Raw genomic sequence first — 27,656 nt, forward strand, 5'->3', positions numbered from 1 at the left:
AGACACTGTCAGAAACTGACCAGCGCTCGTAGGTGCACCGCTGGACCTCCAGGACAGACCAGGTATTGGAACACCCCTAGTCCAGGGCCGGACTGGGCATCGGTACCCCGCCATACCGTCTAAACTTACAACAGAACTGGTCACCGCCAGTCCCAGAGGTGCACCACCGGTCCCTTTAGGACCAAGGCCAAACTGTGGTAAAACATTGGCCCTTACAATCCACCGGCAGAACGGAACTTTGTCGGCCCAATAGTTACACCACGGGTACCTTCCAGATCCACAGCAGAACCGAGCTTTACCAGGCTCTGAGCTACACCCCCAGTCCATGCAGGCACGCAGCAGAACTGTGCGGGGCCCCGGCACACACCGCTGCCAGATCTTCCAGACCCATGGTTGGGGGTGCATGGCAAGACAGGGTTGGGTTGGGGGGGGGGGGCGCCTTTACTTTCCGCTGCACTTGCACATCTTAAAGTCAGTTTAAAGCATTCAGACTGAAGTACTGCAACAATTTGTCACGAAAAGCCTGTTCCTACTTTTTGCACTTTTTTCTTTCCTAAATAGTTATGTAAAGCACATTTTTCTTTCTTTCTTTGATTCTTTGTTTCTTTCTTCCCTCCATTGCCTGCCCCTCTTTCTGTTCATTCTCCTACTTTTCGCTGGCTAATCTGTTGCTCATACGACTTTAGGAATAAAGCGCGTTAGCAGGAATCCCATTTACTGCAGCCAAAATAAATAAACGTGGGTAAGATTTCTAGTCGCTAATGCGGGGCCCTTCAGAATGATGTAAGCCTTTAAACAGGGATCTGGCAAAGCAATAGGTGTTGCTTTTGGTATTGTATATAACAATGGCTTTTAATTTTTCCAAAGGCATTGCCCTTTACAATGCCAAAAGCTCCGAAATTCGCAGCTGCAAGACCTATTGCATTGTAAAAGCTTTTTTCTAACTTACACACAGAGTCTGCGCGCCGAGGCCCTTGTGCAACCAGGGTCTCGCAGTGTTTGTTTTCTTTTTTATGTTACTTTCTCCTTTTGTGTTAGTTGTTAAGGTGCTAACTAGCCACCGCTGTCTTCCACTGCGGCGCTGCCCACTGCACACCCGGCATCATGTTCCATGAGCAACGGACTTAAGGAAAACTTGTACTTCACAGCGGAGGGGGGCATTCTCCCTAAAAAAGAGAACTGCTCTATGCTTGCAGAGGCTGCCAGGGGGAGGAGTGTAATGGGAAAATACTGGCACCCTCCCAGGAGCAAATGAATGAAACTCACACGGAGCACACTCTGTCTGGCGTCTCTTTTCTGATTTGATTTAAGTTAACACAGAAACAGCTGTACCTGTTCGCGATACACACCTAGGGCAATGCAGGGGGAAAGATACGGCATAGTCCACCTGGTGACCTCCCTGGGTTTTAGGAGGTAGGGTTTAATTTCCGTATTTCTGTTTAATTCCGAATTATAACTGGGGGTACTGTTGAGAATGCCGGACTTAAAAATGAGAACGTTTTCTGAAACAAACAAGTAGGCATTACACAAAAGATCGTAAGCGCTATATCTATGTTGCAATACAATTGGAAGCGCCAATGGGTGTCTCTTTACTGTGCTAACGCATGTAAAACACAGGCCTTCACAAACACAGTTTTCATGTGTTGTATGCACTAATTTCGTTTACAGTTGTAAATCTAGTCCCGTAGGCTCTGCCAATGCTGGGAAGAAAAAAATGTTTTCTGTATAGACTGTACATAGGGGATAAATAACTGACTGTGAAAGTGATCTGATTGATTGTACTATTCAGATGTAAAATAATCCCACACACACATCAGTGAAAGCACATCCAGAGAGAAGGATTCACAGACCAACCAGCGAATAGCACAACGTGAGACAGTGGCACAATTGGTGGAGCCACAACCACTCTTCATATTTTAAAGTAAAGAATCAATAGCAACTGGTCTACCAGAGAGCTGCATACTAAAGCCACACCTAAAAAGGACGTGATTCTGCCAAATGTAACAGGGCTTATCTTCTAAAAATGATAGAGCGCCTTATCAAAAAAACCTCTCAACAAACATTGGCAAAGCCATTTGGCCTCACCTTTTAAAAACAAGTGGCAGGCTGTTGGGTTTGGCAGTGCTTGTTCCTTTAATGAGCACGACGCCGTCTTCACGGACGCCGCGCTACACAAAGCAATAGGTATTGCTTTTTGTATGGTAAATAACAATGGCAAAAAGCATTGCCATTTACAATTCAATGGCTCCAAAACTCGCAGTTGCGAGACCTATTGCATTGTAAATGCTTGTTAGGGTGTGCAGGCAAAAATGGGGGTAAAATTGGGGTCTTCAGTGCTACACGGTGAGCTCTCCTAGATATCAAGTGTGTATGTTACTGTTTTAAACACATTTTTGGTCTGGCAATAATTGTCAGTATGGAACTAATTAAGTTCTATCAAGCCCTGTGTGTGTTGAGGAGGGACCCTCAGTGTTACACATGCTTTTACGGAGGTTTAGGGACCTTGTTGCTTCACTGCTGATTGGGCTCTGAGACGGCCATCCTGCCTAGTTGCCTGTTGTGAATGGGTATAAACAATAAACGTCCGATTATGGTGCCGGTTGGACCTATCCCACCTCAAGAACACAAAGAACCTACTGACATTTTCTACCTGAAATAGACCATCTAATTTGGAAAGACCACCCTGTGTCCTTCCTCATTTTCTTTTCACCTAGTCACTAATCTCAAACTTATACTCCTTTCTCTCCATGCTCACATTTGTCCCCTTGCCTCCTACACCATTTCAACCTTTCAGCCATGCAGGGACCAATTTAGTACCAGGTAAGCATCACACATCTATTGAAATGGGGGTCGCAGTGTGTAGGGCTTGCAGTGTGTGGGGGGGGTCGCAGTGTGTGGGGGGGGGGCTCTGTGTGGGTGTGTGTGGAGGGCTCTGTGTGGGTGTGTGGGGGGGGGGGCTTTGTGTGGCTGTGTGTGTGGGGGGCTTTGTGTGGCTGTGTGTGTGGGGGGCTCTGTGTGTGTGTGTGTGTGGGGGGGCTCTGTGTGTGTGTGGGGGGCTCTCTGTGGGTGTTTGTGTGTGTCATTTGCGAGAGATAAAGCTAGTTGCATTGTAAATGACAATGCCATTTATTTATGTTTTAAAAAAAACACATAAATAAAAATAATGTCAAGAGCAATGCCAATAGCTCTAACTTTAACAAAGGCAAAACCATTGCATTGTAAATGCTTGTTCAATTTGTTTTCCTCTCCCATCCCTCCCACTTTCTGTCGCTCCACGCCCGTTTCGAAATATCCCAGCCAGTAATGTCCTGCTCCAACTGCTAATCCAGGAGGTGCCTGGCCTCCTGCAGCTCTCCAGTTCGCGCTCCAAGTCTGGGATCCAGTGCAGATCGATTCATAGAGCAGGACAGCCAGGGAACTAATGGTGCCAGCAGCTACTTTTACCTACCTCACTTGGCCGTGCTGCCTCCTACCTATCTGCTCTACATGCTATCTAAGGGGTCAACAGTGGATACTGCCAACACTCTAACAGCTGCCAATAATACATAAACAGTGAACACTACCAGCACAGCACTAACTAGGAGCAGCGTGCTACTGTAACCGCACAGCTGTGTCTACCACAGTGATAACACACTGGAAGCTACATTAATAATGGGCACTAACAGCACTACACGTTCACTGATAGCTGCCATTCCATATTGGGTGGGCACAAGTACCCGCTTTCTACACCGTAATATGCACTCATTAGCCTGGCATATTTCTTTGTGACCCGAGCTGGGTTGCTGCAGGTTGGCGCCTGCATTTTTTCCTAAATAGTTCCCATATGTACAATTAATAAGGCTGAGTGTTTTGATTGCTTCATTCGGTTACACCAGTCTCTTAATGTTTGGTTGATTCTCTGTGGAGGTTGCAAGTTTTGCTCCAATGGACTGCACACTTATATATGTAAACAGCTTCTGTTATTGCCCCCCTCACATCCCCGTAAATGGTAATTCATATTAGCACATTGGAACGTAGGGAGCTTCTTTGAAGACCTTGGTTTGGGAGAGGGTGACTCACTGTAGGCAGAAGCTGTTGTATTCTTGCTCTTTTCAATTTAAAACCTTGTGCTCACAGTGGGTGACGTGTTCTTGTAACCTTGCTGACCTAGGTTTTACTTGTCCTTTAAGCATTCTCACTTCTCACAGGCCTTCATCTATGGTTTTAGCCTATAACTTAGGCAGAATGCATTTGACATCCATTTAGTTGACTGAGCTATGCTATATAGCTACATGTTAAACAAGTGTACATATGTAGTTTTGTGGGCCTTTAGCTGTTTGCAGACCTCTGCAATGGGGACTGTGCATCCTTACCGCACCCTCATTTTGGTGTTTGTGAAGTGACATCGGATTATTATGTGTCGAAATCCTGGTATGTACTTACCATTCATACACTTCAAAATGGCAGAGAGGGTGTAAAAGAGAAGCTTGCCGTGCATGCATAAGTAAAAGGCCTTCGTTTATAATAGTAGTTTGTCTGAAGCCCAGCACATCACGACTTCAGATGTGCACCTTCTTACATACAAAACAAGCATTTGCAATGCAATAGGTCTTGCATTTAAGCTATTAGCATTGTAAATGACAATGCCTTTTATTTATGTTTTAAAAACCAAAACATAAATCAAAGGCTTTGCCATTTACAATGCCAATAGCTCAAACTTGCGTAAATGCGAGACCTATTGCATTGCAAATGCTTGTTTTTATTTTGCTACACTTCTAAGCACAAGTGACTAGGCATGGGAAAGAAAAACTGGTGCCAAAACTCATCCCACAGTACATAGGTCCTTGATCATCACTTACAGAGGGAATTTGTCAGGGCCCAGAAAGCCTCACCTTAACTAAATTATATATTTATCTGATTTGCAGGTGGGGCATGGATAGGGAGATCTTGATGGGGTTCATCCTCAACAGAATGACTGAACTTTGTGTCAAAATGTTATTACCAGCATAAGGCTCAAACATATGTTTAATCCATTTATTTACTGTTAAAGGCAACTTTATCATTATAGCTTTATGTTAGGAAATGGGGTGTGTTATATGGTGTGGTTGTGCAACCTCATATGTAACACACTTACCAAATCCTTTAGGACCCTTAGGTTTTGTTTGTCAAACCTTCAGCTCATCCCTAGGTTAGCAAGGGTAAAGTGCACAGTTAGGCCAACAAAAACAGGCAAGGGAGTAATCTGGGGAAACACCATGCAAAAGGTAAAATGATATCTCTCGATAATAGTAAGTGCGAGTATGTGGGATATTGTGACGGTCGAGTTTCAAAATACATATTTCTTACTCATTCAGATTTCATTGTTTTTCAGATCTTAGTTCAGGTAATGTCTCCAGAACTTCTTTCCCTTCTCCATCTAGACAGTGTAAAAGAAGGGAGTACTTACATTCGGCACTAAGGTTATTTCCACAAACCCTTGCACAGTTTGCAAAAAATCTATTCAGTTTGTTCCATTTAATGACTGTGTTTCCAGGACTATTAAAACAAATTGAGGTGCAGTTAGGCTTTCCAGTTTGAACAATAAACGAAAAAATAGGAAATGTTATAAGACTAAATGAGTGATTTAATGCTAGTAGAGTTCAGATGTCTGTGCCCTGTCACTGGTAATGAATCAACCAGTTACTGTAACCGACATGGAAATACACATGCGATGTTATTCACTGCTATTAGGAAGTCAGAGGAAGACAGGCGAAAGAAGATCATTGGACCTCAGGTCTTATGAGAAAGCTTGCCACAGTAATTATAATGTGTTTTTGTCACCGAGTGTAAGGCCCAGACAGACCGGGATACTGAGCCTGTCACTAATAATTTGGTATGCCTGTTACCGAGGTACAGTCTGCAATTTCCCCAATTTCCTTGTATAATTTGTTTAACTCTATTATGTGAGTGTCATTGTAATTATTGTGTGTGCCTCTCACCGAGTAACGGGCTGAAACTCCGCAAATGTCCTTGTTTGCTGTGGATATCTTTAAATTTTAAATTAACTTCAACATCACAGAAGTCTTGTTCAAAATAACCAGAGGAGGTGCTCTGAATTGAACAAGCTTCGGAATATATGTGCAATGTGAACAAGTAGAAAAGGAGACACTACACATCTGTTTTTCCTTTCGATGCAACACCCATGCACCTCTACTACCTTTGCTTCGAACCGCCCTTCAAACTACAATAGACAGCATCTGAATCAAAAACCCAAAGACCCCTAAATCTGAGTGCGCCATTACTTTGCTCAGGACCTCAAAGTGCCACATAAATTATACTGATGAAGTAGCTACATAATCAAGAATCTGCTAAGCGCTTTAGGCTTTGCAAAGGATATCGAAAGTACTATACAAATACAATACAGTGCAGCATAAAACCACGATCCCACAACTATTATTTGGCAGGGCTTATATTGGTGCAGCTTCATAATTCATTAGACACTTGACAAGGAATGAGATTTTACTCTCAACATGCACATTATTTTTAAAACATGAACTCTGCTTTATGCCCTTGTCACTGCTCCCCATTTGAATGTCCTTTTCTACTTATCATGTATGGCCATGAATGACTCCAGCGTAAGCTACATCCTACCTGCCAACTCCCTACTTTTAGCGGATGTTACCCTCTTTTTTGTAAAATCCAAAACAATGAGTCACTGTCCCTAAAAGCAGAAAGATGATGATGGTCGAGAGAATAGAAAGGGAACTTAATGTGTCTTTTGCTTGTTGCCCTCACACACCCCAAGGGATGGCATGCTTCATCATAGGGTGATTGCTCCTTGTTGGGCCGAAGCAGCATTGCCCAATGGGTGCCCCAAAGGGTCGCTTAAACAGAAGTCTTTTAGTATTCGCTGTATGATGAGTGCAAGGTAGTGCTCGTGAAGTGGTAATTGAGTCTAAAAACGACTAGAGGATATCTATGCTACGTAAATTTAATGAATAGATTCCTCTGTCATGAGTAAAAAACCAAACGGTTGTGGCTTCTGAAGGGTTGTAATGGCCCTAAGAAGCTATGACATAAATGTGTTTAAATAGAGTTTTATATTAATTAGCTTGACATGTTTTGCACCCTTGATGGTCTCAGGAGGAGAACCTGGGCTTGTCTTCCGGGCCAAAGAGAGAAAGAAAACAGTAGAAAGTAATACGTTAGTGATGGCCTCCTCGAGATGAATTTGTGCCACCAGTTAGATCCTTGTAGTGATCTAATCTCAATGAACTTAAAGGTGGTCCCCTTAGGTCAAGCGCGAGGATGCTTATCAAAATGGTTTTGGTGAAAGCCACATGTAGCCGCACCTACCCATCCTGACATACAAGAGGATGGGTAGGTGTGGCTACATGTGGTTTATGCATTACTTGGGAGCACGGGCACTGGACCTTCATTAGCTCCCTGCCCCCCGCCCATCTGTTTTGTTTAGAGTAACCCTCTTTTTAGTGACATTCTCCCTCATAGGAAGCAACAGACATCCAAAGACATCCAAAAAGTCACCCTCTGTCACCTTTCGGTCACAAGAAGGGAAGGAGCCAAGACTAGAGGGCGACTGTTTATCTAATTTATTGCGGTTTACAGTTTGCAGAACAACCAAACAAAGTCTTTCAGTCAGACACGGGGTCGGTAGTAAGGTCGTAGTCCTCGGGGCACTTCCTGGGTCAGGGTCCGGGAAACTCCAGCACATGGAAGAAAAGAAAAGAACGTGGCTTTTAGTGTTTTGTTCCGATTACTAGAACTCTCGGAAATAGGAAGGGGGTGAGGGACAAAGCAATAACCACCACCACATTCAGTGAGTTGTGCACGGCTTTGCTAAACGAGGTGCCCCGGTGGTACACGGCTTCCTATCCAGACCCTCCCTTCTTGAAATTTAACAAAGAACCCAAACGAGCACGCACCTGGGAAAGCCACGCGTCGTCCTTCGCGTGGCTGGGCGAAACACGGTGTCGTTGGCCTCCTGGCTTTACAGCTGCCTCCGTCCGCTCCTCCTCGGTTATCGGTCCGGCACCTTCTCTGCTCCTGGTGTCGTCCACGTCCAAGGATTCCGCCTTCCCGGTACTTTCCGTCCTCCTGGTCGCGTGGTCCTCCTGGCGTCTCACTTCTTCCTCCCACGACGGACAACCGGCGTCTTCCGGGTCTCTCCTCATATGGTGAGAGGACACTCCTGATAGGCCCGCAAAGTCAGGTGGTCCAGATGCGAAGCCTTCATCACGAACACAAAGGCTATCCTTAAAGGGCCCGTAGTAATCCGCCTGTTGAGGAGACGGACAATCAGTTAGCCCTGCCGGGGCTGAGCATGGGACCCCCTGACAAATCTCCCCCCCAGACTTTTCCCGTTCGGGGGAAAGTGGATAGCGAGACAAGTAGTCAGCATTCGTCTGAGCCGTACCCTGACGGTGACATACTTCAAAGTCGTACGGCTGCAGAGACAGAAACCAACGTAGAATGCGCTCATTGCGTCCCTTGTTTCGCTGGAGCCATTGCAAAGGGGCATGGTCAGAGTACAGAGTAAAACGCCGACCGTCCAGATAATAATGAAGCTTCTCAATGCTCCACTTCACAGCAAGGCATCCCTTCTCTATGGTGAGATACACTGCCTCCCTGGGGAAAAGTTTCCTGCTCAAGTATAGAATTGGACGTTCCCTCCCATCCTGATCTAATTGAGACAGTACAGCCCCCAGACCCACCCCAGAAGCATCCGTCTGTAGATAGAAAGGTTTGTCAAAGTCAGGTGTGATTAGGACTGGAGACGAGGAAAGGACATCTTCAGTGCTTGAAAAGCGGTTTGAGCTTGTGAAGAAGGTTGCTTGAACGGAACAGAAGAGGCAGTCTTCTTCAACATATCCGTCAAAGGGGCCGACAGTGTGGCAAAATGAGGTATAAACCGTCTGTAGTAACCCACCAAACCAAGAAAAGCTCGGAGATCACGTCTATTCTTAGGAAACTCCTGTTGTTGTATAGCCTTAACTTTTTCTTGTTGGGGAAACAACTGGCCGTTACCCAGCATGTACCCAAGGTACTTCACTTGGGAAAAGGCAAAGCGTGACTTCTTTGCATTTATGTGGAGTCCTGCATTTTCCAAAGCCATGAGGATTTGACTCAAGTGTTGTAAATGGGTCTGCCAATCCGGACTATGGATGACAATGTCGTCTATGTACGCTGCCGCAAAGTGTCTATATGGGGCCAATACTGTGTCCATAAGACGTTGGAATGTAGCAGGGGCCCCATGAAGTCCAAAGGGCAGGACAGTGAAATGGAAGAGACCATCAGGGGTGGTGAACGCTGTCTTTTCCTGGTCTTTTGGAGAAAGAGGCACCTGCCAATAGCCTTTGGTGAGGTCAATGGTTGTTATGTATTGAGCCTCACCAAGGCGTTCTATCAGCTCATCTACCCTTGGTAAAGGATATCCGTCTTGTTTGGACACCTTGTTCACTGCTCTAAAGTCAATGCAAAACCACCACCAATACCACTGGAGACGACCAATTGCTTTTAGAGGGTACTATGATCCCTGCTTACAACATTTTCTGTACCTCCTCTTTTATCACGATCTTCGTGCTTCGGGGACCCGATAGGGTTTCTGTTTTACGACTACCCCCGGGGCTGTCGGGATATGGTGTTCAGCCAAGGTGGTTCGACCGGGCTGATCCGAGAATATGGCCTGGTGGTTTAGCATCAACTCCTGCAATTCCCTTTTCTTAAGATCTGTAAGATCAGAATTTACCACCGCATGCTCGATGGTATGAGCAGACTGTGTCGCTAGAGACACAGACACATGAGATTTCGGCGGGGTACCCAACCACTTCTTCAAGAGGTTAATGTGGTAAATCTGAGTTCGGGAAGGAGATAGTTGCAGCGCATAAGTGGTCCTACCTATTTTCCTGACGACCTGGAAAGGTCCTTGCCACTCCTTCCGAAGTTTGTGAGTAGAGGTAGGAAGAAGGACCAAAGCCCAATCACCTATGTCCAACTCTCTCCACTTCTTGCCTTTATCATAAAAGGTCTTTTGTTTGTCTTGAGCTTTCTCTAGAGTTTCATAGGACAGGGTTCTTAGCTTGTGTAACCGGGATTTCAGCTGTTGGGGAATAGTCCAACAACTCTTCAGCATCTTTTGAGCTAGTCTTTTCCCAACTATCCCTGGTTATTTCTAGCAATGTACGGGGTTTCCTGCCAAACAGTAACTCGAAGGGGGAAGTCCCTAAACTGCTTTGGAACTGGCTTCTTAACACATACAATGCCAACGGTAGAAGTTGGTCCCACTGTTTACCGTCTCCTGTCAAGAGTTTCTGTAGAGTCGTTTTTATTAAACCGTTGTAGCGTTCAACCAGACAATCGGTTTGTGGATGATATACCGAGGTACAAAGATGTTTTACATTGAGGAGGTTACATACTTGTTTCATGAGGCGAGACACGAATGGTGTCCCTTGGTCTGTTAGAAGTTCTTTAGGGAATCCCATCCGTGCAAACAACTCTACCAGTTTTTGAGAAATGGCGCTAGTGGTGGCTGCTCGTAATGGGAACGCTTCTGGATAACGAGTCGCATAATCAACTATTACCATAACATATTGGTAACTTCTGTGTGACTTCGGTAAAGGGCCTATGATGTCTAGCCCTATCCTTTCAAAGGGTTTACCTATGATAGGAAGTGGAACAAGGGGAACCTTAGGGGGAATGTACGGGTTCCTTTTCTGACAAATCTGGCATTCCTGACAGTATTTCTTCACTTGTGCATACACCCCGGGCCAATAGAAATGCTCAATGATAGAATTAGTGGTCTTTTCGGCACCAGAATGACCTGCTAATAGATGTGCATGAGCATAAAACATTACTTGCTCACGGAACAGGGTAGGAACTATTAGCTGTGGAATAGCCTGATTCTGTCCTACTCTATACAAAAGACCGTTTTTTTCAATAAAACAAGGATAAGTAGGGGGGTTCTGATTCTTATTGTCCTGTGCGTTTTTCCAAGCAGATGCCAAGGAGGCATCATTTAGCTGTGCAGCCCTAAAATTGGTATCGGTAGACCAAGGTTCTTCCGCTAACAAACCTTCCCTAACCCCACTTCTGCCTTGCTTCTCTAAAACTTCTGTCATCAGAATAGAAAACCACTTATTGTCTGTGCCTATAATGAGTGGTTCGGGGAGATTAGGAAGGATTCCTACATCACACTGTACTTGGGTTCCCTTTTCTGTTGTTATCGTGACCCTAGCTAGGGAATAAGTACGTATATCCCCATGTACACATTTTATCCTTACACTACGGTTCAAGAGCAAGGAGGAACTATTCAGGGTGTCTTTCTGAATTACTGAATGGCGACACCCGGAGTCCAGCAGGGCACGGGTTTTCTTACCGTCTACCAAGACACTTACATAAAAGGCGGGACCAGTCTCTTGTGCATACAAGAGGGCACGCGGAGCATACCCCACCTCCATGGGCTCTTCCTCCTTCTCTCTTTTTTTTCGACAGTACTTGGCAATATGTCACCACTCGCCGCACTCGGACTCGTAAAGACCGGCGGTTCGGGCTTCAACTGTTTAGGTTTTATGGGTGGAGGCTCGCTTGGAGGTTTGTATGTTTTTTTCTCAGGCTTTGTAAAGTTTTTGTTCACAACGGGTTTTTCTGTTTCACGGAAGACAGGCCTAGTTTGGGCTCTCGCATAGGAATTAGCCATTTCAATGGCGTGTTCTAGAGTCAATCCTGCGTGTTGCCGTAGCCACCGTTGTGTTCCATAGGGCAATGCTTCAAGAAATTGTTCCAAATAAATCTTATTCATCACATTATCGATATTCCCCTCTTGTGGTTTTAACCACCTATCGGCGGCATCTTTCAGTTTATAGAAAAGAGTTTTAGGAGCATCGGTTGGGGTTCCTCTCTCTTGTCGAAACTGTAACCGATGAGTCTCATCATCGACCCCCCAGTCTATCAAGGATTATTTGTTTCACATGTCCATAAGCCGCAGTACCATCCTTGTTGGCTAACTGATAAGCTGCCTGGGCTTCTCCTGTGAGGAGGGGTGCTAAATAAAAGGGCCATCTCTCACCCGGCCATGCACTAGCTCGGGCCGCCCTTTCGAAATTTAGAAAAAATGAAACTGGATCGTCTCCGGGAGTATATTTTTGAAGCGGCACGACTGCCCCTGGTGGGTGTGCGGCTCGACTTTGACCCAAAACAGCCAACAGTTGCGTTTGACCCTCTGATAGTTTAGTAAGATGATCAGCCTGTGTCTGTATAGACGCAGTGAACGTGGCTCTATCACTGTCCGCTTGTTCGTTAGACCGGTTAATTGCCCACTCTAGCTTGGACTGGCCTTCGCTTAACTGATTTAGTAAGGTCTCCATCTTGTTTAACTCAGATGGAATGTCTCCTGGCTGGCTCGCCACTTGTCACCTTTCGGTCACAAGAAGGGAAGGAGCCAAGACTAGAGGGCGACTGTTTATCTAATTTATTGCGGTTTACAGTTTGCAGAACAACCAAACAAAGTCTTTCAGTCAGACACGGGGTCGGTAGTAAGGTCGTAGTCCTCGGGGCACTTCCTGGGTCAGGGTCCGGGAAACTCCAGCACATGGAAGAAAAGAAAAGAACGTGGCTTTTAGTGTTTTGTTCCGATTACTAGAACTCTCGGAAATAGGAAGGGGGTGAGGGACAAAGCAATAACCACCACCACGTTTAGTGAGTTGTGCACGGCTTTGCTAAACGAGGTGCCCCGGTGGTACACGGCTTCCTATCCAGACCCTCCCTTCTTGAAATTTAACAAAGAACCCAAACGAGCACGCACCTGGGAAAGCCACGCGTCCTCCTTCGCGTGGCTGGGCGAAACACGGTGTCGTTGGCCTCCTGGCTTTACAGCTGCCTCCGTCCGCTCCTCCTCGGTTATCGGTCCGGCACCTTCTCTGCTCCTGGTGTCGTCCACGTCCAAGGATTCCGCCTTCCCGGTACTTTCCGTCCTCCTGGTCGCGTGGTCCTCCTGGCGTCTCACTTCTTCCTCCCACGACGGACAACCGGCGTCTTCCGGGTCTCTCCTCATATGGTGAGAGGACACTCCTGATAGGCCCGCAAAGTCAGGTGGTCCAGATGCGAAGCCTTCATCACGAACACAAAGGCTATCCTTAAAGGGCCCGTAGTAATCCGCCTGTTGAGGAGACGGACAATCAGTTAGCCCTGCCGGGGCTGAGCATGGGACCCCCTGACACCCTCTTTGCAAACCAGAATCGCCCTTCAAAAATTGGTTTTTTTCTGCATTCATTTTTTTATTGGGTGACCCTGTTACTCATTTGGCTTAATCCTCATTCAATTATTTCTAAAGACAGTGGTCCCTAAACAAGGGTAAATGTGAGTAAACTGTAAATGCAGACCCAATCAGTACTATATTTTACAGCTGTCCAGCCGGACAGGGTTTTTTTATATGAAGTTGCTTGTATATATATAAAATAAAGCAAGAAACAATTAAAGTGGGACACAAGCCTGTATCCAACTTAGTCGGACGAACATACAACATGTCATCAGAAAGGATCAGGCAGAGTAAATTGTTTGTATGGGTCTGTGAGAAAGTAGCTCTATATATACTGGACCAAGATATGGTACAGGGTGTATAGAGTTCCCAAACAACAGAGTTATAACCGAGGTTAAAGCCAGGTGTGACCTTACTCTCTAAAGTGGTAGCTTGGTCGAGCAGTAAGGCAGTATCAGAGGACAGTGTAAAGCATTTGTTGTACACACTCAGTCAGCAAAGGGTTTCACACACTCAATGACTGAACTCCAGGCCAATTGGTTTCATATCAAAGATATAGTTGTTTTATTTTTAGAACCAACAGGTATCAAAATATACTGTTCTCAATATGAGAGGTCTCAGATGAGTACTTTGCAGAAAGGCAATACATTTTGTAAAGACAATAGGTACAGGGGTAGCAATTGGCAACACAATTCTAAACACAATTTAGCATTGAGCTCAATGGGTTTTTCTATATAAATACACTGATTACTTTGTAGATTACTCTGGTAGTTCCAGGACTGGATCCAAGATTCAGTCCTGGGATGTAAGCTGAAAACAGTTAAGTAAAAATGTTTTAATTGCTGTTGTGATCTTCAAGGAATATAAAGCTATTTTAAAAGTTCACACTTTGAAACCTTTCAATGAAAATCTGGCAATGTTATCCAATGGAAGAAAATTCAGGTTGCAGTTAAAGTATGATCTTGTTACTTTTGTAATACAGTACTGGGCTCCTAGGTCCAGCACTAGGGTCTCAACTTCAAACAGGTAAGGAATTTGTCTCCTCACCGTTCCCAAAGTTCGCACTGTCAGAAATGGTGACAGGTCCTTTTCCAAATTAGCCCCAGACGCCTGGAATGCCCTTCCCCTAAGCATCAGTACTGAATCCAACCACTTTAAATTTCGAAGACTCCTAAAGACATGGCTCTTTTAGCTACCTGGTGTACTTGTTTTCCTTTCTAGCATCTGCAAGCGCTCTGAGACCTACGGGTGATTTACGGGCTATACAAACACAAATACAAAATAATTACGTTTCAGTATGTGGTATGATTTTTAAAGAATATTTCAAGTTTTCAAAAGTAGACACTAAGAAGAAATTTCACAGACGAACACACAATGGATTCCTATAGAGAAAATTCAAGTTACTAGTAAACCCGGCTAGGATTACTTTTGTGGTTCAGTACTGCGCTACAAGATGCTATACTGGCTTCTCTCCTGATCACAGGTGAGTACTTCGTAATTCGGTTGATTTTATGGGAATATTTTAAGTTTTCAAAACTTCACACTTAGAAGATTTTTCGAGTCAAACCAGTCAATGTTATCCAATGGCAGGTAAATGAGTTACCAGTTTCCAAGTGAGTACTCGACTGGTGAAGTTAGGGTTCTGAGCATAGACTCAGGGGTCCCCCAGTGTCAGGTAGGTATAGTTGGTTCACCCTCAGCGGCACAGGGGCGGCCCGGTGCAGAGGTAGTTAAGCCCAATGTTATCCAATGAGGAGCAGGGGGCCTCCGGTTGGTGGCTGCTGGCTAGCGGGCCACGCGGCTGTGGGAGCTGGGCTCCTGGTCACTTGCTCAGGGCAAATGGGGAAGTAGGATAGGGCACAGGTTGCACTGCCAGGGGCACTCAGGCGGCTGGGTGCAGGGTGCCTTTGAGCCGTCGGGCGCTCAATGTTATTCAATGGGAAAGGTAACAAGCGTTTACAATGCAACGGTTTCGCCTTTGCAAAAGTTAGAGCTATTGGCATTGTAAATGACAAAAATGTTATTTATGTGTTGGTTTTGAAAACAGGTAAATAAATGGCATTGTCATTTACATAGCCAACAGCTTAATCTCTCGCAAATGTAAGACCTATTGTACCCTACTGGACAAGCTCATCAGACAGCAATTACTACCACACACACACACCCAGAGCCAGCCACACACACACACTCAGAGCCACACACACTCAGAGCCACACACACTCAGAGCCACCCACACACCCAGAGCCACGCCCACCCACCCACACACACACCTACCCAGAGCCACACACACCCACACACCCAGAGCCACACACACAGAGCCACACACACACACCCAGAGCCACACACACACAGAGCCACACACACACCCAGAGCCACACACACACACCCACACACCCAGAGCCACACACACACACCCAGAGCCACACACACACATCCACACACCCAGAGCCACTCACAAACCCACACACCCAGAGCCACACACCCAGAGCCACACACCCAGAGCCACACACCCAGAGCCACACTCACCCACACACCCACAGCCACACACTTCCAGAGCCACACACACCCACAGCCACACACACACAGAGCCACACACACACACCCAGGAGAGCAAGCACGGCGAGGGGGCAGGGAAGCAAGCACAGCGAGGGGGCAGGGAAGCAAGCACAGCGAGGGGGCAGGGAAGCAAGCACAGCGAGGGGGCAGGGAAGCAAGCACAGCCAGGGGGCAGGGAAGCAAGCACAGCCTTGTCTTTTCAAGAAACCAAGGTGACCTCAGGAGGCGGGAGAAGAGTTGGTTTAGTTGTGGTGAAATCCCTTCATTTTCCGATTCCTCGATTCCTTCCTCTGCCAAACAGGAAGCGCTATACGAAAGCTAATGCTTGTATCTAGTTACATATAAACAGTGAACATTAACATTTATATAGAGCTCACATGGGGGTCATCTTCTACAAACATATTCCCTTGTAGCAGAGATTGGCTTAAGCATCCCCTGAGTTCAAGGCTACCTTTGTGAAGTTTGCGGAGCTCAGCGGGATACGAGGAGGTGGGCGTGCCCTAGTTTATTACCTGGCTCAATGTACATTGCTGTCCATTAAGCCATTGCTACCTCTCAAGTACCCACAATTTAAAATGAGTAACATCAAACGTCTAAAATGCCTACAATACAAACTTCAACAGTCACGATCTCAAACTGCGAAGCCAAGTTTGTGTGCTACAACGTGTAATCTGGTAACACGGGGACGCTGGAGTGGTCTTTGACAAAGCCCTTGAATCTCAATTTACCACAACATTTGTGTGCATACAAAAAGCCTAGAGAAGATGAACTCTTGTTGAATATTAACAAGCCCCTTAAAATAGAAACAAGAAACTCACTGCAGTGCATATACAGCGATCTCGCCATTCGATGCATTAACCCACCGAGATGCGCTCCCAGCAGTCAAATAATGCATCCATACATAAATAATAAGAGACCGTGAGCAACCAAGAATTACGAAATATCTACGACTCTGCGATGCAGTGCATGTGTGCCCGTGTTGTAAAGAAATGCAGAGCACGGCACGGCAGCCTCCATAGTAAACCGTTACCTGAATGCACGGATAGCGGATCTGTAAAGCGTTGCAAACCCTGCACTAAGTATAGCCGAAGACTTACCTTCCTGGAGGGCACGAGACACCTTGCGCCGCTTCCCTCACTGTGTCTGGGTGGGATGCATGAGGCAGCAAGAAGGATGCATCCAGTGATGATGGGGAAACCACCGCTTTAAGCAGCACCAAGTTCAGCATCCAGCACCACACGGGGCTCTCCGGAAAGGGCCGTCTGCAGCACGGCACTGGGATGTGCGCTCACACACCGATAATTCATTAACCAAAAGCCCCCACCCACTCTCTGCTAACACAAAGCCAGTCCGAGGCTGAGCCTGTACTCAGCCAGGCAAATACAGTGAACAGGACCGGCGAGGACTGCCTGCAACCAGCCGACAGACCCAACATGGCGGCTCCCTGTCTTGGACTGCCATCTGGCTGGGTGCCCTGAGAGCACAGCTGCCTCCACAGCATGAGCCCAGCAGGGAAACCGAAAGAAATCGACGGAGAGTAGGAACCGAAAGGATAAAATATATGAATAAACTGAACAGCAAGGACAATATTGAGAAGGTTAGACGTATAACGATAAAATCAAGTCACGTGATGAATGTTCTAGACAAAAATATAAGGGAAGCGTTGTCATCAAGAAACAACGAGGGGCCTGGAAGAGCTGGAAAAGTGATCTGCGAGGGCGGGAACAAAGACAAGGATAGCAGGAGGGGGGACGGACAGCGGGAAGGTGGTCGGGATACAGCCACGCGGGACAGGGACAAAGTTAATAATGAAGACAAACATCAGTGTTAAAAAAAATAAATTGCACGCCCACAGTGGCCACGTCTTCATGACGTTGCAGAGAGGGAAAGAATCTGTGGAACGCCCAAGAATCGCCTCGGACAATGACTGACGCCTGTCTCTTCCAATGGCTAGCCTCCATTTATGAAGCTAGCCAATGGAACAGAGAAGCGGGACAAAGCCCCATACTGGTAAACAAAAGTTTTCGCCTGCGCGAACGCTGCTACGCAGCGAATCGCCAGGCGAAACCTAAAAAGGGAACAAAGGCTGCAGACTCAGGACGGTGATTCTTCAGGTGCGACCACCACTTCGAGAGGTAAGTTGGGATCCTGGAGAAGAGGTAGGTACCCCAAAGGGAGGCACAGGGGATCGCGGGGCGCCAGGTGCAGGGGTGTCTTTGGGCGTCGGGAAATCTTACCCTCAGCTGGTCTCGGTTGAAGGGGTCTCTGGTTCTGAGACTGCAGGCATCGTCTGGTTCGTGAGGAGGGTCTTTGGGCACTGGCCTTTGGCACCCAGTCGCCGGGGGGACGTCCTCGTGGTCTTGGATCACTCTGGCATGGGCCGGGCTTGGCGGGTGCAGAGTGGGCAGGTCTTGAGCTTCCTGGCTGGCATCAGGGGTTGGTTGTTGAAGCAGAGCCTCTGCTTATGGGAGTCTGTCTTTAAGATGGTCAAGGCAGGCAGGTCCTCCGGGTGTCCCAAGGTTGCTGTCCGCAGAAGTCGCCGGGATTAAACAGGAGTAGGTTCCAGGATCGAAAGGCCGGTAGGGCTGGGGCCAAGTCAGTGGGTGTCGTCCTGTTGTTAACAGCTGCACGGCGGTTCTTGTTCTTCTTGATCTTTTCATATCGAGATCTGAGGAATGAAGGTTCAGGGTGCCCCTAAATACTAAATTTAGGGGTGTTACAGGTAGGGCAAGGGCATGGACCAATGGGTCCCTCTCCTGTGGTGGATACACCCCCTAGCCTGCTCCTCTCCTGTGGGAGGGGAGCAGGAACCTAGCTGTGATTGTGCAGGGCTTCCCATCTTCAAGCTGGCCGGAGCCCGGGGTTGTTCTTCACCTCGTCTCTCCCACCTGAGGGGTGTGGTTGGCCCAGGCACACCCCCCTTCCTGACGTCTGGTTTCCCGCCAGTCTTCCTGCCAGAGTGGGGGTTACAACTGGTGGGGGCCAGATGCTGAGTACAGCATATGGTCTGGAGAAGCTCACAGTGGCGGCATGCCTTTGAAGCTTCCCCCCTGCCCATCCTGGGGGAGCAGACCTAGCACCTCGCCCAGGATGTGCATTGTTGCAGGCCCAGGAAAGCGGTGTCTCTCCACCCAAGAGTCTAGCAACATGTCTGCTGTGTGGCAGCCTCTGCAGCCAATCAGACCAGACGTGGATTGTAAGTTAGGTTTTGAGGGGGCATCTCTAAGATGCCCTCTGGTGCATTTAACATTAAATCCCACATTGGCATCAGTGTGGGTTTAATGTACTGAGAAGTTTGGTACCAAACTTGTTAGTCTTCAGTGTAGCCATTATGGTGCTGTGGAGTTCGTAATGACAACCTCCCAGCACCATATACTCTTAATGGCATCACTGCACTTACAGTACCCAGGAATGGCTCTGGGTACTGTAGGGGCACAGGGCTCATGCACCTGTGCCCACACCACTGGCATAGGGCACCCAGCTAGAGGGGTGGCTGAAGTGTCCCAGGGCAGTGGGTTCTTGGGACATGACACACAGGGATTACTAGGGGCTGATAGGTGGCCAGAGATGCCAATTGGGTTTTAGGTTCAATACAGTTTTAGGGAAGGAACAGAGGCCCTGGGCACCTGGTTGGCAGGAGCCCAGGGCACACTCAGTCAAAGTACATCAGTAGTTCAGAAAAAAAGTGGGGGCATACCAATGCAAGAAAGATGGCACTTTCTCACAGGGGCACATTTTGACGTGACAAACAAATTATAGTGGAGACCCCATTACACAAAATAAGTATGAAATAAAGAAGTGTATATGACGCACAACAAGTCGACGGCATTTCGAGCCTTACAAAAGCTATAGGATCATCATCGGGATACTATCAATGGTATGTCTTTGTACATTTTGCCTGTAATAACTAGAACAGCACAATGGAAGGGAAGTAAGGGATGAAAAACAGACACAATGCAAAGTTAGCTCCAGCGGAAAATAGTTTGAAAACAACTTGGGTGTTGGTGAGGGCAGTTTCTATGTCAAACCGGCGTGAAGGGATCGCTTGTGAGTAAGACTGTAGCAGAGAAAATAACTCTGCGCATACAAAATTGTTAACCAAGGCTCCGCAGGACCGAGAGTCCTGTTAATGAGTACGAGAATTACGCAATTGTGAGCAACTAATGCTAGAAGTACGCGTGTGGCGATGAAATGCGCGAAACGGTACAGAACTCAGTGAGTGGTGTTAAACCTGCGAAACTAGCAGACAGCTAGTAGGCCGCTGGTGTCAAAAGCAGAAAATAGTTTAAGATAAAAGGAAAGTGGCAAACGCATGCAATGGTGAAGCGCGTATGAAAAACAATGAACTTGCAAGATGCAAGTAGGTAGGATGCTTGAGGGCGGAGAGGGAAAGATATTTATAATAATACCTAGGTCCAGGTCAGAGTGACTTGGGGAGGTTCATTCCAGGTGAAGACCGATTAGAAGTCTGGGCCGAGTATGAAAGATGCAGTCTGTACAAGTAGAGGCTAGGTCAGAGTCGACCTGCGTGAATGAGAACCAAGTGATGTTGAAACTGAGAAAAAGGTGATAAAGTATGGCAGGACGCCGAAAGAGGGATGGAGCTTACCTAATTAGAAGGGCTGTAACAGCTTAATTAAGCTACCAGACTGCGTCTTGTGTATTTCGGACGCTGAGAGGTTATTGCCGCATAGTGGTCTAGGAATCCGGTTCCAGGAAAGCCTAATGAAAGAGGGGTCATTGAAGAGACAACCGTTTGATGGGTATCCTATATTTGCTGTATTTGAAGCAGGCCTTAGTGTCACTATGTTTGATAGTTGGCCTTTTAACCTTTGAGACCGCTCACATCTTTTAAAGAACAATACACAGATGCGTATTTTCTAAATTTAAGCAATGAGCATGGAGGACCTCGGAGGAAGCTCTTAATAAAAAGCTTGTGTTAAGATTACAACTTGAACTTCATAATAGGTAACTTATTGCACTATGCACCCCCATAGAATTGTCCTCTACAATGTGGTTAAAAGGAGGAACAAATAAAAGGTGCCCTTTTTATGGTCTGGATTAATAGTGCAGCTGTCACCAGACAGTTATGTGTGCATCACTAGAGTGGGCCTTTGACTCTGCCCACATGTTGGGATGCAGGAGTACATGTTTTGATTCGGCAGATGTGTACTTATCCAAAAATATGCGTGTCCTCCACTCAGCTGTGATTGTTTTATTTATCCAACTATGTGAATTTGAACTTTCAAGGACATGACATTGTATAAAGTTTATTAGATAACTAGATTATTTCTGGTGTTTTTTTTCTGTCTGCAGCGCAGATGGGAGGAGGGTAGACATCAACCCACATAGATTTTTAGTTCTGGCTTAAGTGTGCAACCGTCACTTGACCTTTCAAACTACACCGATATTCTTCTACATTTACTGCTTCCACACAAATACATATCCAATTCCATGCTATCTTCTTATAATGCTTCAAATTACCATACAACCTTCCTTTAAAGCCAGATGTAAGGACTTTGCCAATGCTTGTTTTATTCCGATGAAGCATTACATTATTGTAATCTGGGCAGTAACTTTAGGAGATAGTTTACATGTATGGCAGTGGTTCCCAAAGTGTGCGCCGCGGCGCCCCGGTGCGCCATGATGAGAAGCCAGGGGCGCCGCGGCGCAGGATGTGGGTAGTGGAAACTGCAGCCTCAGAAATGTTCCATCCCTTCCCCTGTGAGGTGTTGCGTATAGTGCACCCCGAGCGTCTTGGCCTATTATCACCGGGCAGGGGGCCTCAAGGAGCGCACAAAACAAAGGAATCTCCTGCTGAAAGGAGAAGCGCTCTCGATGGCCTGCTAATTAGTAAGTGTGATCTTTTCCTCCTGAAGGTGCGACTCCCCTGCCCCACCATCGCCATTCTCTGAAGAAAATAAAGTGACAAACTGTTTTTGAGATGGCAATAGCAGACAAGATCTAAACACTTTGCAAGCATTAGTACTACCATTTTTATAATAAAAGCATTAGCTTTTACTTGATGCTTGTATTTAAAAGATGTTGCTACTACAAAAGCCTCAGACGTTCCAAGAAAATAGTGTCATGTTCAACCTTTAATTAGGGAGGTAGAGAAATGCAGAGCTGGAAAAAAAATGAGGCCGGTTGAAAATTACTGCCATAAAATAATCTGCATCTCGGACATGCTGTTCTCCGCCTCTAGGAAGCACATTTCCCTACTCATATTTTTACGGTAAATTAAATAAACCAACTTTGTTGAAAATGTTTCGATATTACATTCTTCCCTGTGTGCAAATTTGAAAGCTGCTTCCCTTTCTTTTTCACATGTGTGATTTCTCCAAAATTGCTCTTAATAATACAATTCCTGTATGGGAGTGGCAGGCGTACAGCAGAGGTTACTACAAGCAATTTGTGAAAACAAATCACATAAAACAAATTCTGAAAAGACAATTAGCAATACCATGATTGGTGAACGGGAGCAGAAGTAAATCTAAGCTGTAGTTAAAAAAAGACCCCCTAAGGAAAATGAAGTAGTCAGATTATGTGTACCACTAAATTGGGTAATAAGCATTTGTAATATAGCACCAACAAACACTTGGATAAAAGGGTAATTCACAAATACATGTATGATTCCCTATCTGGTACAACTGAGCAGTGTGCATGTTGAGGGGAAGATGAGCAGTATACCAGTTTGAGTGTAGGGGGAGGGATGCAACTTTGTGAATTTACAGTGAGAGCAGGGTTAGTAATGGGCATAGTACATGCTGGAAGGAGTGAGAGTCATCAGAAGTGCATAGTGAAGTGATTGGATAAGTGCAAGGGGAATTGTGTGAATGTAGGGTCAGCAGTGTGCCTGTGTGAGAATGAGGAAGTGTTCATTCTGGGCAGGGCGAGAAACTCGTATTTTGAGTGCAGGTTGAATAGTGGGTATTGTGAGTGCAGTGTTTGGGTGTGGCTTTATGACTATACAATGAGTTGTTTGCCTAAATGAGTGCAGTGTGAGTAATGCGAGGGCAGAGTGAGTGATGTGCATAGGGAGATCAAGGTGAAAGTATTGCTTGCAGAGTGTAGACTGAGTGGTTTGTCTGTGTGAATGTATTGTGACTCGTGTCTGTGTAAACGTGAAATAAGCAGTATGTCAGTGTGTGTACAGTGAATAATGTGCTTGAATGCAGAATTTATGTGCGTTTATGAGTGTATCTGATTATTGGGTAAGCAAAGTGCCTGAATGTAGGGTGAGCAATGTGTCTGTGTGAGTGCAGGGTAAGCAATGAGTCTTCATAAGGCTAAGATGAGGAGTGTGCTGTGTGAGTGCAGTGTGAGTATGTGCCTGTGGGTACGTTTTTAGCTGTATTGTGAGTGCAGGATGAGGGGTATACTTGTATTAAGTGCAGGGTGCAGACTTTGTCAATCCTTGTTAGACAATTTTGCTAATATCGCTCAGTTGCGCATACAAACAAGAAATGTGTGCACACAAACAGATCACTGCCACACAGAGGCAAAAATAATTAGAGGGAACACTGGTTAGGTCTATATTTTAATATCAGAGAAGCTCAGGCATGGTGTGCAGATGTATTTAAAGTTCCGAAAGCTAACATATTTTGGAAAGTAAAACGAGTCACAGAAGGACGGAAGTGCTAAAACATAAAAGCAAATAGTCACTTATTCTTGTATAAAATGTGCAGAAAAGATTTCCTGACTTTTCTCATATGTACCAGTGCATGGAAATCATGAAATGCTATTGCTGCAAAGGTGCTGAGAAGTGCCAGAAATCTCCCTACTAAAGCAAAAAAATTGCAGGTAGCCGATATCAGACCGGACCGACCTGCCCATTAAAAAAGCTTCGATTAAAACATCTGTTTGCTCTTACCTCAAAACATGATAAACATAGTGGCATGCCAGTTGATTGCCGGGACATAGCCTTCAGTCCATCTTTAGAGCAGTTGCCTTTGTATATATGGGATGATATAGACCAGTGGTTCCCAAAGTGTGTGCTGCGCCCCGGTGACCCCCCCACCCCCCCTCACCCGCCCACCGGTAAAAAAAAATGGTGGGGAGCCACGGCCAACTGCCAATTAGGTCAAGGGAGCCACGGGTCAAAAAAGTTTGGGAACCACTGATGTATGGGTTCATCTCTTACTTTTTAGCTGTTATTTAGCGTCGTAGAATGAGCTTAGGAGAGGAAGTTAACTTGAAGAATAAAAGTTGTGAGCCGTTTAATTGTCTTGATATAATTTACCAGGATTTGACAAAACACAATGGACCCTGCTTAGAAAAAAAAAGTCTCATTAAGCACATGGACTAAGCTGCAACTACCTTTTCGTAATATTACGGCATGTTTATTTTTTCAGCAAACCTCAGCATGAGTCCATCCTGTACTAGAGTATTAGATGCCAGTTATAAGAAGTCAGTCCTAACTGAATTGTTCTGGTTGGGACCATGTGATGTGTAGGCTGATGTTCTCTTTTTTGGATGCCAAGTGTTAGAATATTGGAGTCTGTGGTTTTGTTGTCTTGTAGTTTACTGGAATTATTTAATTTTACGCTTCACTATACAAGAAAAAAAAGGCATGGCCCCGCACACAACGATGACTTGTTGCCTAGAAACAGAAGAGATGGCCATAGAGTTGGGTAAACCGGAAGCAGCAACTAAAACAATAGAGACTGAAATCGGGGCTAGACAGTTGCATTTTAGTTCCTTACTCATGCGACCTATTCTGTATATAGCCAATGCTGTTCAGTTGATGCGTCCCTCTTACGGCATACGTCAACCCGCGCCATCTTGGAACGGGCTCCATTAGTTACATCCGCACTCATGGCGCCACATTTGCGACTTTGCGTTTCCGTCGAGGATCTGTTCCCCGGAAGTGATTTTTTCTCCCTCCCCTTAGATTATGTATTGTGAGCCAAACAGAGGCTGGTGGGCAGTGATGTCACACGCATGTGGTGCGGTCTTATGACGTCACCCCATGCCTTGAAGCAGCGTGCGCTGGTGATAGGCATGAGTCCGCTGTTCTTATTCCGTCCACTTAACGGTAGCTGTGCATTATTGTGACTGGACAGCGGCTGCAGCTGCTGTTATAGACGCCCCCCCCGCCAGCCATGGACCTGCACTTCTACACAGGGGGGCTAGAAGGGGCCGGCGGGGGGGAGGGATTACCCCATCTGCTGCTTGGGGCCAGTGGTGCGGAGGATGAGGAAGGACCGGCCAATCTAGGAGGGTTACTGTACACCCCCCAACACCTCTACAATGGCTATGGAGGGAGCGGCAAGGTGAGAGGTCGCGGGGGAGCAATATCAAGATTCGAGTTATTAGTGAGAGGTAAGGGGGTGAGATTCTTTCAGGAGCAGCGAAGACATACTATGGACATGTACTCAGTCAGCTGCAGTGGTAAGAGTTTCATCGGCGTTCCGCAGCAAGCATGACACGTTTTCTGCCATATCTGAACGCTTCAGACACGCGTGGAAACGGACATCTACAAATTCAAGAATCAACGTGCTGGTGTCTAAAACGTCAAAACTGACTTTAAGTCAAACATTTCGCACACGTGCGTCGTTGCTTAGATACGTTTCAGGGGCATATCCCTTTCAAATACGCTCATGAAGTAAATGCACTACGACTTTTAAAAATACGAACTGGATTTAATCTTCGTGACCCCTTACCGTAGGAGGCTTAGTGAGTGTAAACCCGTGGACGGTTCTATTTTATTTACAGGGATGACGGACGTGGTTGTATTTATCATGCAGCAGTAGATGTAAAATAGTAGATGCTGCAGTGCACTTTGCAGCTCTGGTCGGAGATTAGGAGTGTGACAACTGTCCCTTTCAGGTTAGAGTGCGGGATGAACAGAATAGTGGGGTGGTGGCTAGATCTTTACAATAGTACTGATGAGAGGTTGGGAGTTGGTTTGGGCAATTCGTTAGCCCAACATAAGCATGGTCTCTTGAAGATCGAATGGACCTAACCGGGAAGCCTTATTTAGAAGCCCACATCTCAGTGATGTCCAGATCAGGTTAATGCATAATACATTATACAGTTATTTATTTGGCCAACCGCGCAATATGCAGTTTACACCAAAAGTATGTAGTGGACTAGCAAGTACCAATAGATTTTATTGGCCGTAACATCATCCTGAGTCTGTTTTCTGTCTCTTGTTACAACTGTGATGGAGAGTAGAGTACAATTGAGGCTTTAGTATCTTATAGGAATTTTTCAGATATTCTAAAGAAGACCTTATTATAGATTCTATATGTGCCAAGAAAGAATTGTTTAAATATTAGCTTTGATCATTTTCCCAAAATAACCGAATGACTAGTTCCTGGTCAAATCCAAGTTAGGTAGACGTGATAGCAACTTAATCGCACTATTCGTTACATTTAGACACTTGAAGACCCCATTTAAGTGCGTTTAGAAGGGTGTGCATCTTCATTGTTTACAGAGGATAGTATGTTAATCTGGGTGTAAAATCATCACCCAGATCAGATGTGTATAAACTAAATACAAAGTGGCTAGGGCACAGGCTTTTTTTAGGCTTCTATTTGTTCTAATATGTTTTATGTGGTCTCCTGATCTATACCTAAACATTTACCCATATATTTGTACGGAGCCCAATAATAGTCCCTAGAAGATGCGAGAAGGAGGCTATAAGGCTTGCGCTTTTGTAACAGGCAGCACATATTTCTACTTTTGAATACCGGCGTGAAGTAATTGAAATGTGTATAAGGATGCCTCTTGTCTGAAGAGTTTTCATGACAGTTACTTTAGAAGTTGTCACAGAGCACTGACAAAAGCCTTTTTAAAATAATGGTAAACCTTTCCTTTCCTCGGCCCAAACTCTGAATACCCCAGCAGGTTATTTACTTACATCTTTGCATCCACATCCAAGCCTGCAATCATAATATATTTCTTGGAGCAGCCGGATTTCTCTTTTTGAATACAGTTGTTAAGTTAGGGCATTGGCCTGATTCTGGGAAAAAATAGGGCTGAGGTGTACAATATTATTAGACAGCTGGTCAGATAATGTGGACTGCTTTTATAACTCAGAATTGGAAGTCTGTTTGAGTATGGTGTCTCGTGTTTTTTCAGAAGTATCAATACCATCAATATGCTGGCAGGCATCACAAAAGCATAGGGAGAATGCATGACCATTTAGGCAAACTGCTGAGTGGTAACTGCAGTAAGGTTAGGCATGTAACTAGTTTAGCAAAGTGAAAGCGCCTTTGGTTAATTATGGGGTCAAAAGCTGGAAGAGTTATTAGTGCTAGAGATGCAGGAGTAAAGCTGGCGACAGACATAGATTGGCACCTTTTTGTGCAAAGTAACCAGGCTGTATTTCGTTGTTTCGGATTCCTGAAACTGTCCATCTCACTATATGAATTACTCGGTGAAGAAATCTGGGCATAACAACGTTTGTACAATGCATTCTACTCACTCATTCATGCATCCTATTAAGTTTGCAGCCAGATGTGTATCCTTAATCTGCAAACCTCTGTGAAAGACAATTGCTTTTTGATCCTTTTCGTCAGAATAGCTTTTATATGTAGAGCTTGATCTCTGCTGTTGACCTGTCCATACCCACTAATTCTTTTTCAACTTTTATTTTTAGTTTCCTGGGGAAAATGACAGCTTTTTGACCATAACTGAGTCAGGACATCCTTTCTTAACAGGAGCAGAGGTAAGTGAGCTTCTAGGGTGCCTTCCATAGAAATGGTAACTCTGTACTATGTCCTCTTCAAAGACCGATGTAGCATTATTCGTTCTGTTAGTTTACTCTTTCCCTGTTTATTACATACAGTTGAAACCAACTGGGTTATGTTGTAGATATCTGCTGTGTCCTGTTATTTTTAAAGTATGGTCTCTGTTTATTGTC

At 45.6% G+C, this 27,656-nt stretch overlaps 1 protein-coding gene across 2 annotated transcripts in view; it reads left to right on the top strand.

Moving 5' to 3' along the window:
• The window catches only part of TOX4 (TOX high mobility group box family member 4), a 352,937-nt gene that overhangs the window by 35,302 nt on the left and 289,979 nt on the right, over positions 1-27,656 (top strand). Inside the window, exons 1-2 of one of the 2 annotated variants that reach the window (XM_086923632.1) lie at positions 24,688-25,059; positions 27,393-27,461. In XM_086923632.1, the coding sequence (XP_086779758.1) occupies positions 24,889-25,059; positions 27,393-27,461 (240 nt within the window). In that variant the 5' untranslated portion in view covers positions 24,688-24,888. Of the gene's footprint in view, positions 1-24,687; positions 25,060-27,392; positions 27,462-27,656 lie in introns of those variants that run through there. The other variant, XM_086923633.1, reaches the window with a different exon arrangement.

Source organism: Lissotriton vulgaris, chromosome 5, assembly GCF_964263255.1.
Source record: "Lissotriton vulgaris chromosome 5, aLisVul1.2, whole genome shotgun sequence".
NCBI lineage: Eukaryota > Metazoa > Chordata > Amphibia > Caudata > Salamandridae > Lissotriton > Lissotriton vulgaris.